The sequence below is a fragment of the Lontra canadensis genome, unplaced genomic scaffold (assembly GCF_010015895.1).
Source record: "Lontra canadensis isolate GAN:19392208 unplaced genomic scaffold, GSC_riverotter_1.0 scaffold54, whole genome shotgun sequence".
NCBI lineage: Eukaryota > Metazoa > Chordata > Mammalia > Carnivora > Mustelidae > Lontra > Lontra canadensis.
The window spans coordinates 1,485,630-1,503,077 of record NW_022631048.1 but is presented as its reverse complement, the minus strand read 5'-3'; the positions used below and the strand labels follow the sequence as shown (position 1 = coordinate 1,503,077).

The 17,448-nt window shown below is 38.0% G+C and overlaps 1 protein-coding gene across 4 annotated transcripts in view; it reads right to left on the bottom strand.

Annotated features, from left to right (window-relative positions):
• Positions 1–17,448, bottom strand: part of CDK13 (cyclin dependent kinase 13) — a 133,739-nt gene that overhangs the window by 98,511 nt on the left and 17,780 nt on the right. For all 4 annotated transcript variants that reach the window (XM_032874956.1, XM_032874958.1, XM_032874957.1 and 1 more), the window contains exon 2: positions 6,480–7,121. In XM_032874956.1, coding sequence (XP_032730847.1) covers positions 6,480–7,121 — 642 coding nt within the window. The remainder of the gene's footprint in view (positions 1–6,479; positions 7,122–17,448) is intronic.

The window sequence follows — 17,448 nt, the reverse complement described above, 5'->3', positions numbered from 1 at the left end:
CAAAATAAAAAATTTGGGGGTAAAAATGATACAGAATTAGAGAAAAACTAAGGAAATCTGAACAAGGTGTGAAGTTTAGTTACAATAATGTACTGATATGTGTTCACCGATTGTAACAAAGTTACCATACTAATATAAGATGTTAATAATGAAGAAACTAACTACAGGGTATATGGGGACTTTCTGCAGTACCATAATGTTTATGCAAATGTAGCACTGTTCAAAAAAAAAAGTATACTTTTAAAGATGATACAGAATTACTACAAAATTGTAAATTAATACTAAAAAAGTCAACTTGCCATACTTCACAGAAAAATTGAATAGTTTTGTGATTGCGTTTTGTTTGATACTATTAGAGAGACATAGAGGTTTTCTAAGAAATAACACTACATGCTATTATTTATCTTGCCCATTTAAATAACCACAAACAACTAGTCTAGCTTTGCCCCTTTATAGGGTTAATTTTCTTATACTAGACAATAATTCTTTTAAAATTTTTTAAGGTTCTAGCTTACTGATGTTACAGGTAAAAATTTAAGTTGTTAGTTCTGTACTTTTTTGAACGCATAAAATATATCTTATCTAGGTAATTTGAATATACTAAACCTCCCAGTTACTAAAAAAATCTCTTTAATAATAAGATATTTCTTGAAAGACAATCTTATGATAGTAGAATTTGGACTTCCTACAGTTTCATATCAGTTATGAGTCCCAAAATGAAAAAGTTTAGTGAGACTATACTACTGGGGTCACAAATTACCAATACATTAGCAAAGTAAATAATTTTAACTTCTCTTATTCATTTTGAACATTAATATTGTTGTACAAATGCATGATTTAATACCATCTGATAAAAACCATTTATCAATAACTATAACAAAATCGTGCCTTTTCTTCATAACCTTGTGTTACTCACTAAAAGGTTTTTTTTTTTTTTTAAGATCTCATTTATTTATTTGAGAGAGAGAAAGGAGGAAAGAGAGAGAGAGAGCACGCGCACTCGTGTCAGAGAATGACTAAGCGGGGCGAGGCATTGGGAGAGGGAGAGAGAGAACCCAGAGCACACTCCGCACTGAACATGGACCCCACTGAGGGTTGGATCCTACCACCCGAGATAATGACCTGAGCCAAAATAAAGAGTCAGAGGCTTAACTGACTGAGCCACCCAGGCACCCCAGAAGTTCTTTAACAGAGAAAATATGCTCAAAAGGAAATTGGTTTGTAGTTTTATTTTTATAGTAATGGTATGGGAGCACCTGGGTGGCTCAGTGGGTTAAGCAACTGACTTTTTTTTTTTTTTTTAAGATTTTATTTATTTATTTGACAGAGATCACAAGTAGACGGAGAGGCAGGCAGAGAGAGAGAGGGAAGCAGGCTCCCCAGTGAGCAGAAAGCCTGATGTGGGACTCGATCCCAGGACCCTGAGATCATGACCTGAGCCGAAGGCAGCGGCTTAACCCACTGAGCCACCCAGGCGCCCCAAGCAACTGACTCTTAATCTTAACTGACTCAGGTCATGATCTCAGGGTAGTGAGAGTGAGCCATGAGGCTCCATGCTTAGCAGGGAGCTTGTCCACCTCTGCCCTGCCCTACCCCACCCAATGCTGTGCCAAGTGTTCTCTCTCTCTCTCTCTCTCTCCCTCCCTCCCTCAAAAATAAATAAATAAATAATAGTATCACACAGCCCACTTTTCAGTACTAATGTTTTGTCCATTTGCACATTGCTTTCATGCTTCTATGTGCCAGGTATTAGGTAAGGCACTGGTGTTTAACAGCAAAGACAATAACAAACACATTAAGATAGAACTCCTCTCAGAAAGGAGCTTGGATGGTCATTGGGAGAACACAGTCAAATAAGCAGCAGGATAAAGTACTACACAAAGGGCTTCCTAGAGTAATGCAGCTGAAGGGTAGCTAAATCAGGACTGAAAGACAGTAAAAGCTTCCTTCTGAAAAAGATACCACATGAACTGTACCTGAAAATAAACCTATCTCTAATAACTTACTTAGAAAACTATAGTTTCTTACTTATAAGGTTTTAGTCAAAAATTCTCATTAGGCTGAATATTCAAATGAACATTTCTAGAGGGAAAAACTAAAAATCTTAATTTTACTTATAACTTAAAATTTAAGAGACTGCCTATATTGATATATATTATTACATGAACTACCAAAGTCAGCAAGGCTTCCAGACTTCAGAGAAATGAAATACTAACTTTCCAAGAATAACACTATGTGATTAAAAATATCATTATTTTAACTGAGTACTTGTAATAACCAAATAGGGAGTGTGATTTTAATTTTTTAATTTTTTTAAAGATTATTTATTTATTTATTTGACAGACAGAGGTCACAAGTAGGCAGAGAGGCAGGCAGAGACAGAGAGGGAGGGAAACAGGCTCCCTGTCAAGCAGAGAGCCTGATTCGGGACTTGATCCCAGGACCCTGGGACCATGACCTGAGCCGAAGGCAGAGGCTTTAACCCACTGAGCCACCCAGGTGCCCCAGGAGTGTGATTTTTAAAAGTTCTCATGTGTTCTAGCAACAAAAACAATAAAGTACCTCAACAAGAAATATACAAGATCACTAGAAGAAAATTAAAAGATAGGGCTGATGAACATAAAACCGGATCTGAATGAACAGAAAGAAACCATGTTTTTGTATGGAAAATTGTAATATGGTAAAGCCATCAGTCTCCAAATTAATCTACGTTTGGTTGAGTCCCAAACAATTTAAAGTAACTTGACAAGCAGACTGACTATAAAATCTGTCAAGAATAAAGGCAAAAAAATCTGCCAAAAAACTTCTGAAAAAGAGTAATTAAGTGCAATTTGCCCTGTCATGTGGTCAACCGTATTTTAAAATATTGGTTGAAGTCAAGGAATGTGTATTATGGTCTACCCAATGTTTTATAAAAAACTATGAATTAAATTGCCAATATTTTTAAATCAGAAGATTCAGATTTCAGGCTTCCTAAAAAAAAATATATATATATCAAAACACTGGGCCCCAATTTATGTGGGCTTCAGCAACACTGAAGCGGAGACTGAATGGCAGAGCTATTCACTAATTAGTAATTCACTCCACCCCTTCACTTTTGTATTAGCTGCCTACCCCTACAGCAGAAACTCGAATCTGAGAACCAATGTATCATGCCTAAAGAAGTTAAAACAAAGAAGTACTGGCAAAGAAATAATAAAACATGTTAATAGAAAAGAGTCCAGAAACACAGGTATCCATAATAATTTTTATATATGGCACCACAAATTATGGATTTTTCAGTAAATGCTGTTAGAAACAACTGGATCTATCAGTCTACATGGGAGATGGGGGAGAGCATCTTTCTCCTTCATGTAATAAACAAAAAAAAAATTTGTGTGACTTGACTTAATCTTTTTAACTTTATAAACCCGTAAGATATAAAGAAAAAATTATTAGATCTGAAAAAAAAAAAAAGAAATTAGCCAAAACCAAAACAAATAAATGTCAAAGACAAGCAAAAAGACTGATAAGCAAAGATCAAGATCCTAACATAAGGAGCACCTACAACTCAATTAGAAAAAGGAAAACATGTTAAGGAAAAGTTAGCATGAGATATGAACAAGTAGTTCACTGGAAAAAATAAATACCCAACAAGTATTCAGAAAGTTGCTATACCTCAATAATCAGAAAAATGCAAAATTAAATAATTCTATATTTTAAGGACTAATAAATTGGTAACAGTCTGGGGGGGGGCGCCTGGGTGGCTGAGTTGGTTAAGGGCTGCCTTCAGCTCCCAGGGTCCTGAGAGCAAGCCCCACGTTGGGCTCCTTTCTCAGTGGGGTGTCTGCTTCCCCCTCTCCCTATGCCCGTCCACCCCCTGCTCTCTCTCAAGTAAATAAAATCTTTAAAAAATAATAAAAATTTAAAAATAAGTGTATATACTTTAACCTGGTAACTATCCTATAAAAATTGCTCTCATACACATAAAATATTAATATAGAGTTTGTTAACAAAAAAATTATAAATCTACGTATCCCTTAATCAATAGCTGGATAGTAAATAAGAGCATGATTTATCCATTCTTTTTTTTTTTTTAAGATTTTGTTTATTTATTTGACAGAGAAAGAAATCACAAGTAGGCAAAGCAGCAGGCAGCGGGGCTCGATCCCAGGACCCTGAGATCATGACCTGAGCCGAACGCAGAGGCTTAACCCACGAGCCACTCAGGCACCCCATGATTTATCCATTCTTATAGATAGGAATATTAAACCTATCTATATATCGACATGGAAAGATCTCTAATACATTAATGAAAAAAACAAGTCAAGGAGTATTATGCTTAGTGTGATCCTGATTTTTTAAAAAAACCAATTTATTATACGAAAGCATACAGTTTAACAGTCTACCTTGTGATTTTCAGAGAATAATAAATTCCAGGTCTGGAAGAGAAGCAAAGTTCAAAGTAAGCCTAAAAGATATTACCTGGCTCAAAGTACTCAAAAATAAATAGGTCATGTCAAAAGGACAAATAAGTCCGCTTAAAGGAGTTCCCACTGACATTTAGAGCATCAAAAAGAGTGACTAGTGTTGAATTGACCTTTGGCCACACAAATTAGTAGTAGTATCCATGTACTGTATTCATGAAATATACAGACACCTTCAAAGAAAGAAGAGCAGACATGCGATAGAAGAGAAAAGCAGAAGAGACAGAGAAGAAGGTGGGTCAAAATATTTTTTTAGGGGCGCCTCAGCGGCTCATTCGTTAAGCATCTGCCTCGGCTCAGGCCATGATCCCACGGTCCTGGGATCAAGCCCCGTATCGGGTTCCCTGCTAGGGAGGAAGCCTGCTTCTCCCTCTCCCACTCCCCCTGCTTCTCCCTCTCCCACTCCCCCTGCTTGTGTTCCCTCTCTCGCTGTCTCTCTCTGTCAAATAAGTAAAATCTTTTTAAAAAAATTTTTAATAAGCATGACATCTACCATCACCCCATTAAAAACAGATGCACAAAGAATACCCTCCTTAAGCACTCACTTGCATATATGTTGAGTTCTTGAAGAAACCACCAGTAAAAATTTACTTCCAAAGCATATATGAAGAATAAAGTAGAAAACGAGTCTCACTGGCCCAGAATTACTGGATTCTTTTTTTTCCTTAAGATTTTATTTGTTTATTTAAGATAGAGCACAAATGGCAGGGGGTGGGGTGCTGGCAGGAAGGGACAAGCAGACTCCCACCAGGTGGGGTGCCTGATTCGGGCTCAATCCCAGGACCCCAAGATCAGGACCTGAGCCAGAGTCAGATGTTTGACTGAGCCACCCAGGCGCCCTCAGAATTACTGGATTCTTCACAACTGGGTTATTCGCTCACTAATGAAGTGACTCAGTTCTGTGTTCATGCCTCCCTGTGATGGAGAGCCCATTCCCGGACTCATCCAAATTATAAATCACTACTCTGTTATGAACCTTCAGTGTTCCTAGAGAACAGTCGAACCTGTAAATACCATAATTAGAGTGATATAATTGGTGAATACCTGATGATATTGGACGAGATCTCTTGGCAACATTTTTGATTATAGAAAAAAGACATCACAGAGGGCATAAAACACAGGAATTATGATTTCTTTTTTGTTTTAAATTATAAAATTTTCGTAATGCCAGCCAAAATGAGCACTTGAAAGACCTACCCACACAACATTTTCATCCACTTTTCAAATTCTATAAAGATGTCAGCTAGGAGAACTGCTCACATAGCTGTTTTTTAACAGAAAATGAGGGGAGAACAGCTTTAATTTCTCCATAAAAATAAAAATGAAAATGAAAAATGTTAAGTGGCATAACAGACAGATATTACACAGCAGTATAATGCTTCTATCCTAGCATACATTTCAGAGATATTCTTAGAACTGCATTTACCTTACACTCAACTCACTCATATCTTCATCTTCTAAAAAATAAAAATGTTTCAAAATTTAAAAAAACCTCACACCCCCAATATTCACATAGAAATTTGTAAACACGTTAAAGGAAAACAAACACATTATGGGTTTCCTGCAACATATAACTAATCTCCAACCGCCAAAAAATCGAAAGGTTCAAGGAAAGTCTAAAAAACTATAAACTCATAATGCTACCCAGAGTGATAAATTTGTAAGACGCTGAAGAAACCTAGAAATAACCAATACACCTGCTTCATACCACCCAGGGTAGAGTCTCATAAACTGTCACGTTTCTGACAATGTCATTAAGGAACACTAAGCTAAAAAAACACACTATGCGCATTTCCAATTCCCAAGCTGAAATATACGTTGTATCCCAAGGCAACAGCAAATTCTTCCTGGAATTCTTAAACTATAATTCTGTCACCCTACAAGCAATGTGCTTCATTTATAATAAAGACAACTTATGACTTTTTTATATAACCTTTCTATCTGGGGAGTCAGACAGCTTCTCACTTCAAACTTTTCTTTCAAGTGCTGGTGACAACACTCTCTGGCACTTACCTGTCAGTGTCCTTATCTTCAGGCAGCATGGGAGGCAAAGGTAACGGTGGTAATGTAGAGGTCACTAAAGCCACATGGTGCTCCTTCTCCTTGGCTCCTAAGCTTGGTGTAAGTGGTTTGGTTTTCTCTTTAAGAGATACTGGTTCGTCCTTTGTAGCAGCAGATTTACTCTCCTTCCCAACTACAACTGCTTTCTTGGTGGCTTTATCTACAACCAAGTTATTGTCCACCTTTGTTACCTGAAGAGGTGGCTTTGTTTTTGCCTTGTCATTTTTTAAAGTTCCACCGCTTGAGGGAGAAGGTGCATGTTCAGTTTTCAGTTTCTTCACATCCTTCACGTGGTTGGTTTGTGACGCGCCGGCCCCGGTCTCCGCGCTCCCCTTCGTAGGTGTAGAAGTGTTAGAAGCTTTGGCAGCTTTGGCAGCGGCCTCAGCAGCCTTCGCCGCCTCTGCAGCCCTCGCTGCCTCTGCAGCCCGGGCTTTTTTATTCTTGTTCAACTCGGCTGCCAGGCTACTCTTCAGAGTTAGTGTGCTAGGAGAAATGCTAGAATGACGACTTCTGGATCTAGACAATCTGTGCCTGCTACGAGATCTTGAATGCCTAGATGAATATGGGCTTCTGCTTCGGGATTTGGCAGAACGTCTGGTGGAAAATAATGAAGATATAGTCAGTAATTCAGAAGAGGTGAGTTCTAAATTTATAAAAACTGCGAACTGAAGCCTGTGAAATCAAACAGAAATTTATTTAATTTCAAAATCATAATATATTTTGATTATATTGATCTTGGTCTAGCCTATGAATGCTCAAAGGTGAGACTGGATGAAAGTAGAAAGTGACAAGAAATACTGTAAGGTTAGGAGAAAAAGTGTGACAAGACATCCAAGCTGTCTTGGAAAACAGATGTATACAACAAGGATACAGCAATGGTGGCAGCAGCAGGGTCAAGTCTGACCAATCATTCAACAGGGAGACCATCTCTACACGTGAAAAGCATCCTTGCCCACAAGTTCAGAAGTCAGCAGTGCTCTGTCCAAAGCAAGAGTGAAAAAGATAAATGCCTATCATGAGAGAGTAAATACAGTCTCTAAATTTTGGAAACTATTTAATACTGATTGTGTAATTACTTCCCCAAAATTATTGGAAAACACAAAACCTATCATGTATTTAGAAGTACAGTGGCAAACAAAATTCCTGTAAAACAAATGCAGCACAGCATCCCACGAAAGGAAGCTGAAGCTTTCAAATCAATAGCTTATCAAAACTACAAACAAATACTCACCAGACAAAGGCACTATGATAGCACTTTCACATGTCTGCCACGTCTCATTTTAATTGCTCACATTAACCCCAGTGAAGTATCTACAGTTTACAGATTAGAAATTTAATCTAAAATACCATGTAACCTAAAATCAATCCCATACTTATCAGTAAATGTACTGGTAATTATCTTACTACCACTACCCTCTTCCTCCAATACTCTTCTGCCCAACTCTGTGCCCAAGAAGGCTAATCTTAACAGACACATCTTCTGGGTTTCAGTGCTACCTGTCACTGGTAGGTCAGAAGGTAGAAAAATGCTGGGTTATTTTTTCCCAGCACTCTCCCTCCTTTGGTCACATTTTCTGACAGAAGTTTTGTCACCCAACCATCATGGCTCCTGTCAGGCACCCCTTTCTCCCCAGCTCTCCCCAGGCTCTAATAACACTGTATTTTCCCTGTCCCTTGATGCTTCCTGCTGTAACTTATAAAAAACATCCCTTGTGGGTTCCCTTAATCCACCCCTACCTCTGCAGTCCTTCACTGAAGTCTCTTACACCATCTCAGTTAGTTCGTTTCCTTCTAGAACTTTGCCTGATTTGGTTCTTTGCCGTCTTAAACCCAGACCTTCTGACTGGAAAGTAGGTAGATCAACACGATACACAAATTAATACACTGTGGAGGAGATAGCGCCTGCTGACATTTTGTAGAAGTTACATGGAGAGGGTAAATAAAGGCAACAAAACTCCTAAAAACCCATAATTAAAATGGGCAGAGAGAAAAGGAAGGACTGGAAATCTTGTTTGTATTTGACATTAACAGAGCATGGAAGAAAATACTGAGAAACATTCTACAATTCTAGTATGAAAACGAAATGATATTTAGGTTTAAGATAAACTCAAATACAAACTGAACTTTGCCCTCATTTTTTCAAAAAGATTTCAAAATGTACTAAGGGCTAATTAATCTTCAGCACTGAGGTACTTTATACATAGTATTTATGTAACGTTATTTTAGATTAATGGAAACACTGTTTAAACATTCAAATCTAACACTTGCTTATCATTAAATATTCATTAAAATTACCAATGAGCTTACAAGTATTTGTGGAAATGCAAGGAAGTGTTTTGTTAAATAGACAACTTTAGTATAAGAACCAAAAATGTCATAATAAGAAATACTCAGCCACATTTTTTATTTTTTCTCCCTTCAGACCCTTAGACCTCAAAACAAGTCTGACCATGCTTCTAGAGCAGCAGAAAGGTAGAGCAGGAGGAGAGCAAAGAGAGTGTCATTTCATCAGAGGTAATAGCACAGAACTTTTGTTAAATTAACTTTCCTACACTAACAAGATTCTGGTCACCAAATTCATACAGACACATAAATTATATTTAACTGAGAGATTTATGGCCACTAAGTTTCACCTAAGAAAAGAGAGACAAATATATCAGGTAAAATCCCAACATAATTAACACCTTTGGCCTATTAAATTATTTTTTACTGGAGAGAATCTGGATAAGCATTAACAGCAAAGACTTAAAAAACATACCATACCCTCCATTCCTCTCCAATTTCTCTCTGTTTCTCTTTAAAAGTTCCTTAACTTTTTAACTTCATGTCCTAGCAAACATGCATTCTTTCACAAAGTACATATTTACTAATAAATGTCAATAATGTATTTAATGTTCATAACATGTTTTGGGAACCCAAAATTAAATATAATCACAAAATCCAAATTTAGGTCATTTTTACTAATGACCTAACTTCAGCTATACAAAGTTAGGAGGGTAAGAAAGTGCATCTCTGAGACTATATAATGAATTACATCATGAAGTTTTAGTAGAAGAACTGAAATGGATGGTAGACAACAAGTCCTCTTTTTTTTTTTTTAAGATTTTATTTATTTGACACAGACGGAGGGCATGAGCAAGAGTAGGGAGAGACAGAGGGAGAGGGACAAGTAGTAGACTCTGCACTGAGCACAGAGCCCAACTTGGGGCTCAATCTCACAACCCCAGATCATGACCTGAGCCAAAACCAAGAGTCAATTGCTTAACCAACAGAGCCATCCAGGCGTCCTGCAAGTCCTTCTTTTAAAGATAAGATTTTTCTTCTTTCTAAAAAAGGGTTTTTTCTAATTATTTCTATACTACAGAATCTGCAGTGAATATGTATTAGCTGTTTGTCTGTTATTAATGGGTTTTTTTTAAGCTTTTTTTTTTTTAAGATTTTATTTGTGAAAGAGAGAAAGAGATCACACAAGAAGAGCGAGCAATAGGCAGAGGGAGGATCAGGCTCCCCACTGAGCAGGGAGCTTGATATGAGACTTGATCCCAGGATGCTGGGATCATGACCCGAGCTGAAGGCAGACACTCAACCGACTTTGCCACCCAGGCGTCCCAGTGTTTTCAAGAGATGACAGTATCTCTTTAGGAAGAGAACTTTCTATGTTTCTAAGGTTTCCAAATTCATGTAACACAAAGCAGAACCACAATAGAAACTCAGTATCCTGAAACTCAACTGGTTAGTGTTCATTGTTAATTAGGTTAGCGTTCCTTAGAAAGGAGAGCATAGTGTACTATTCACTCAACTGTATCACACAATCTCTCCAAGAGTTCAGGTCTTCTGAAATGGTGCATAATTAGCAAACACTGATTCTTAATAATTTTACTATAATAAGATCGAATCCCTTATTATATAAAATAACACTGAACGGTGCTATCCAAAAGGACTTTCTGGGGATGCCTGGGTGGCTCAGTCGGTTAAGCCGCTGCCTTTGGCTTGGGTCATGATCCCAGAATCCTGGGATCAAGTCCCACACATCCATCTCCTTGACCTGCAAGAATCCTGCTACTCTCTCTGCCTCTGCCTGCCACCCTGCCTGCTTGTGAGCGCATGCGCTCGCTCTCTCTCGTTCTCTCTCTCTCTCTATCGCTCTCTGACAAATAAATAAATAAATAAAATCTTTAAAAAAAAATTTCTGAAATGATAGTGTTCTATACATGTTGTGTCTGATACAGTAGCCACTATTTTCAACATTTTTTAAGCCTAATTTTTCTACCCTGCTTATTTCTTTTCTTTCTAGTATGGGAATTTAGTATATGATAGAGTATTTTAATTTTGTTTTGAGAAAGAGAGAGAGAATGAGCACACATGCCAGGGGGAAGGGGAGGAGAGGAGAGGGAAAGAGAAAATCTTAAGCAGGCTCCAAGCCCAGTGTGAGCCCTTGAGCTGAAATCAAAAAAAGTCAGACACCCAAAGGACTGAGGCCATCCAGGCACCCCTACCCTGCTTCTTTTACATGCTAATAGCAGTTGTACCCATTTGAAAAACTTGTTGATTACCCTCCCCAAAGGGATATAAAAACCACTTCGCATGCAAGGATCATCCAACATACCACATCAACAAAATGAAGGATAAAAATCACATAATCACAAAAGCATTTAACAAAATTCAGCATCCTTTCATGATAAAAACTAAACAAACTGAGTATAGAAAGAATATACTTCAACATAATAAAGGCCATTTAAGACAAGCCCACAGCTAACACTGTACGCTCAATGATGAAAAGCTTAAAGCTTTTCCTCTAAGATCAGGAACAGGACAATACCCACTCTTACCACTTTTACTCAACATAATACTGGAAGGCCTAACCTGAGCAATAGGCAAAATAAATAAATAAATGATTTTTAAAAAAGATCATTTGACAGAGAGAGAGAGCACGCAAGACAGGGAATACAAGCAGGGGGAGTGGGAGACGTAGAAGCAGACTCCCCCCCGCCCCCCGCACCAAGCAGGGAACCCAATGCGGGGCTTGATCCCAGGATCCTAGAATCATGACCCAAGCCAAAGGCAGATGCTTAACTGCCTGAGCCACCCAGGCATCCCCCCAAATCTTCTTTTTATTTTATTTTATTTTATTTTTTTAAAGATTTTATTTATTTATTTGACAGAGATCACAAGTAGGCAGAGAGGCAGGCATAGAGAGAGGAGGAAGCAGGCTCCCTGCTGAGCAAAGAGCCTGATGGGGGGCTCCATCCCAGGACCCTGAGATCATGACCTGAGCCGAAGGCAGAGGCTTAACCCACTGAGCCACCCAGGAGCTCCCCAAAATCTTCTTTTTAAAACATAAGAAACTGCAGCACACCTAGGTGGCTCAGTCGGTTAAGTATCAAACCCTTGATTTTACCTCAGGTCGTGATCTCAGGGTCCTGGGATTGAGCCCTGCAACAACTCCTCTATCCGTGGGGAGTATGCCTGAGGATTTCTCTCCCTCTCCCCCCTCAGGGGTGTGTGTGTGTGTGTGTGTGCGTGCGCACATGCTCTCTCCCTCTAAAATAAATAAAGAAATCTTTAAAGAAGAAAAAAAAGCATCAAAATCAGAAAGAGGTAAAATTATCAGTTTGTAGAAAACCCTTCCAAAGATACCACTAGAAGGATGTTAGAACTAATAAACAAATTCAATAAAGTTGCAGGATATAAAATCAACAGTTGACCCCGGAACAATGCATGAGTTAGGAGAGCCCGAGGCCTCCTGTACAGTTGAAAATACACCTTTAACTTTTGACTCCCCAAAAACTTAACTACCAATAGCCTTCTGTTCACCTGATCCCTTAGCAGTAACATAAACAGTCAGTTAATTTATATTTTGTATATTATATGCATTATATACTGTATTCTTTTTAAAAAGCTAGAAAAAAGAAAATGTTATTTAAAAAATCATAAAGAAGGGTGCCTGGGTGGCTCAGCTGATTAAGTGACTGCCTTAGCTCAGGTCATGATACTGAAGTCCCAGGATCAAGTCCAGCATTGGGCCCCCTGCTTAGCAGAGTTTGCTTCTCCCTCTGACCCTTCCCCTTCTCATGCTCTCTTTCTCTAATAAATAAAATCTTAAAAATAAATAAATAAGTAAATAATCATAAAAAAGAAGAAATACACTTACAGTACTATTTATTGAAAAAAAAAAAATTCCATGGGGCGCCTGGGTGGCTCAGTGGGTTAAAGCCTCTGCTTTGGCTCAGGTCATGATCTCAGGGTCCTGGGATGGAGCCCCGCATCAGGCTCTCTGCTCAGCAGGGAGCCTGCTTCCTCCTCTCTCTCTGCCTGACTCTCTGCCTACTTGCGATCTCTGTCTGTCAAATAAATAAATAAAATCTAAAAAAGAAAAAAAGAAAAAAAAATTCCATGTATAAGTGGGCCCACACTGTTCAAACCTGTGTTCTTCAAGGGTCAATTGTGTTTCTTTTTTTTTTCTTTTAAGATTTTATTTATCGATCCCAGGACCCTGAGACTATGGCCTGAGCCGAAGGCAGAGGCTTAACCCACTGAGCCACCCAGGTGCCCCAATTGTGTTTCTATAGACTAACAACAAACTGCTGAAAAGAGAAAGAAAATAAATTTATTTATAACAGCATCAAAATGAATAAAATACTTAGGAATAAATTTAATCAAGTAAGTGAAAGAAACAGATTAAAGAAATTGAAGAAGGCACAAATAAATGGAAAGATATTCAGGGCTAATGAAATGTAAGAATTAGTATTGTTAAGATGTCCATACTATACAAAATCATCTACAGAGTCTATGCAATCCCTATTAAATTTCCAATGGCATTTTTCACAGAAACAGAAACCACCACCCTAAAATTCATACGGAACCACAAAGACCCAGAACAGCCAAAGCAATTGTGAAAGAAAAGCAAATTTCGAGACATCACACTTCCTGATTTCAAGCTATAGGCCATAGTAATCAAAATAGTATGGTATTGGCATGGGGGGGGGGGGACAAATCAATGAAACACAGTAAAGGGCCCAGAAATAAATCCACATATATATAGCCAATTAATTTTCAACAAAAGAGGCAAGAATATACAATGGGGAAAAGACACTCTCTTCATAAACAGTGTTGGGAAAACTGGATAGCCTCGTGCAAAAAAAAAAAAAGAAAGAAAGAAAGAAAGAAAGAAAGAAAGAAAGAAAAGAAATTGGACCCTATCTTACACCATACACAAAAATCAACTCAAAATGGATTAAAGACTTAAACTTAAGACCTGAAACCATAAAACTCCTAGAAGAAAACACAGGGGATAAGCTCCTTGACATGGGTTTTGGCAATGGTTTTCATATTTGACACCAAAAACAAAACAAAGCAAAAATAAAAGAATGGGACTACGTTAAACTAAAAAACTATGCTCTGCAAAGGAAACCATCAATAAAATGAAAAGGCAAGCTATGAATGGGAGAAAATATTTGCAAAACACAAATCTAGTAAGTAGTTAACATTCAAAATATCCAAGGAACTCATGTAACTCAAACAGGGAAAACAAAACAAAACAAAACACCCAATTAAAAAGTGGACAAAAGACCTGAACAGATATTTTTGCAAAGAAGACATCCAAACAGCTAACAAGTATCTGAAAAGGCACCCAACATCACTAATCATCAGTGAAATGAAATCCAAAACTACAAAGATATCACCACACCTGCTAGGATATCTATCATCAAAAAGATAAGCAATAACAAATGCTGGTGAGGATGTAGAGAAAAAAGAACCTTGTACACTGCTGGTGAGAATGTAAACTCATACAGCACTATGAAAAATAATATTGAGACATTACTCTAGAAGTTAAAAAGAGAACTACCAAGTGATCCAGATATCCCACTTCTGAGTATATAAGCCAAAGGAAATGAAAGTATTAGCTCAAAGAGATAGCTGTACTCTCCTGTTCACTGCGGCACTATTCACAATAGCAAGGTACAAAAACAACCCAAGTGTCCATCAACAGATGAATGGATAAACAAAATGTGGTGTGTATATATGTCTGTGTAATGGAATACAATACAGGCTTTAAAAAGGAAGGAAATTCTGCCATTTAGAACAACACAAATGAGCCTAAAAAGCTTTATGCCATGTGAAATAAGCCAGAGAAACACAAATATGGCACTGTATCACTTATGTGTGGAATCTTAAAAAAGTCAAACTCGCAGAATAAAGGGTGATTTCCAGGAGCTAAGAGGGAGGGGAAAAAAGGAGAAGCTGGTAAAAGGATACAAACTTTCAGTTAGAAGATTAATGAGGTAATGAGGATCTAATGTGTAACATGATGACTACAGTTGATAATACTGCATAACTGAAATTTAAAAAAAAAAAAAAAGAACTTTAGCCACACAAAAAAATAAATGTATGAGATGATGGATGTATTACTTAACTTGATTATGGGAATCCTTTCACAATATATACATGTATCAAATCATCAAAGTGATACTTTAAATGTATTAATTTTGTCAATTATATATATTTTTTAAAAGATTTATTTATTTGGGAACAGGAGAGCATGGGGGGAAGGGGCAGAAGCAAAAACTTGGGCTCCATCAAGGGCCCTGAAATCATGACCTGGGCCCCTGAGGCAAAGGCAGACACCCAACCAATGAGCCACTCAGGTGTCCCTAATTTTGTCAATTATATTTTAATAAAACCAGGAAAAAATGCTTTCTAAACTGAGAAACAGTAAAGCAGTAGCAATTTTTCAAAAGCCTTTCCCAATCATCCCTCTTGTTACATTCTCAATCAAAATTCTAAATATTCATATGTAATTTCCATATACTGGTATTAGCAGCTCAGTTAACTTTTTTTTTTCATTTTTTTCAATTAACTATTAACAGTACCATGGCAGCCTCTTAAATTCCTCTCCCTGCTTTAGATATTCCCACCCTACCTAATCCATACTTACTGCAAAATGAACACCTTCTTTTAAGATCTACTCCTTGCAATTCTGTATTTCACCACTATCCTCCACCCATTTACCCAGGCTAGAAATCTTCCCAGATTCCTGATGCCCATACCACATCCCATCAATCCCATCAACTGTCTCGCTTTATCAGTTCTAACTCTACATTCCCGTACACCCACACTTCTAAGCATGTTTCCTACTACTGCTGTAACAAATTATCACAGACATAATGGTTTAACCACCCCAATTTATTATCTTACAGTTCTTGAGGACTGAAATTCCAAAATCGGTCTCATTGGGTTAAAATCAACAACACCAGGGCTTTTTTTTCTTCTGCAGTTTCTTGGGAAAATCTGTTTCCTTGCCTTTTTCAGCTTCGAAAGGTCCATGCCTTGGCTCTCAGTCCAACAATCTGACCTCTGCTTCCTTTATCACATTTCCTCTTCCTCTGCTTCTATCCTCTCATGGCCTTTTCTGACTCTGCTGACCCTCTTGCTTCTTTTTATAAAGATCCTTGTGATTACATGGCACCCACCTGTACAATTCAGGATAATCTCTCCATCTCAAAATTCCTATTTTAATCAGACCTACAAAGTCTCTTTTGTCATGTAAGGTAACATACTGACAGTTTCACAGGGACATCTTTGGGTGGGCCACAATTTCTAATTATTTCTCAAGGTCCCTGTTCTGTTTCAGACCTCATTATCTCCCCTCAGGCCTACCTTATCATCTTAAAAATCTTCCTAGCTAGTCTCTCTCTGCTCCAATTATTTCTACAGACACTATAACTGAACTAATCTTCACTGTTCAGTGAATATTACATGTCCCAAATTCACTCTTTCCTTCTCTTTTTAGTAGCTATTCCAAATCTTCACAAACTGTTCCAAAACTTTCTACCCGTCTTCAAGTTAACAATTTCCAAAGTACTTCTATTTTGCAGAAAAACAAAACAAAACACAAAAATTATTAGGCATGTCTCCTGTCTACAAGCTTCATCTGTATCTCTATCTACCTCACATTTTACCTGAGCTCAGAACAGAGACACTCCTCTTCCCACCCAAGGCTAACTCCTGTACAATGCTAGCAATGTCCTATCTCGAGATCTTACTTCAAAGAAGGTTGGCCACAAATCTGCAGCTTCGGCCTCATCTGGGAGTTTGTCAGAAATGCTGTATTTTAGGCCCCAACCCAGATCTTCCGATTCAGAATCTGCATTTTAGCAAGATCTCCACTAAAGTTTGAGATGCACTATGCTAGGCTCCTCTACGACTTGTGACTTCGACTCTTTGCTATCCATTGACTATTTCCCCTCAAGGATTAAATAATTCAAGTCTCTAAGATCTTTTAAAACAGATAAGAAAAAACCAAGCAAATAATGGTACTCTGATATTTTATCTTTTTCCTCTCCTTCCAATTACAGCCAAAGTCTCCTACGCACACACCCCCACGTAGCCCTCAAATCACAGTAACTTGGCTTGCATCCTCACCAAAATTACTAAGGTGACCAATCTTGGGGGGGGGGCGGATAGCAATGCCCATGATGACAACGCTGACCACACCCTTAAAAACACTTGCTAACCACTTTTACTCTTCTTTTTCCTGATTATTTTCTAACTTCTACGGCTATTTCTCAGTGCTCTCGTAAGATCCCTCTTCTTCACTAAGTTCATCCACCCACAAGAGCCTAATTATGCTATGAATGATTTCAATTATCACGTAAAAGTTGATTACCCCACCAAGTCATCCTCCCTGCTCCCAATTATCCTACATGCATGCAACTTCAACACAGTCCAGATAAAACGATTAAATCCAAAATCCACCCCTTTTCTTCTTATAGATACCCTATTCACAGGCAATGGCAGATTCTAAATTTCGGAAACAGCAAAGATCCAGAAATCATTCTATACCCCACCTGGTCCTTTTCCTTTCTTCTTCCACATCCAACTGATCTCCAAGTCCAGCCAATTTTATATCTTTTTTTTTTTT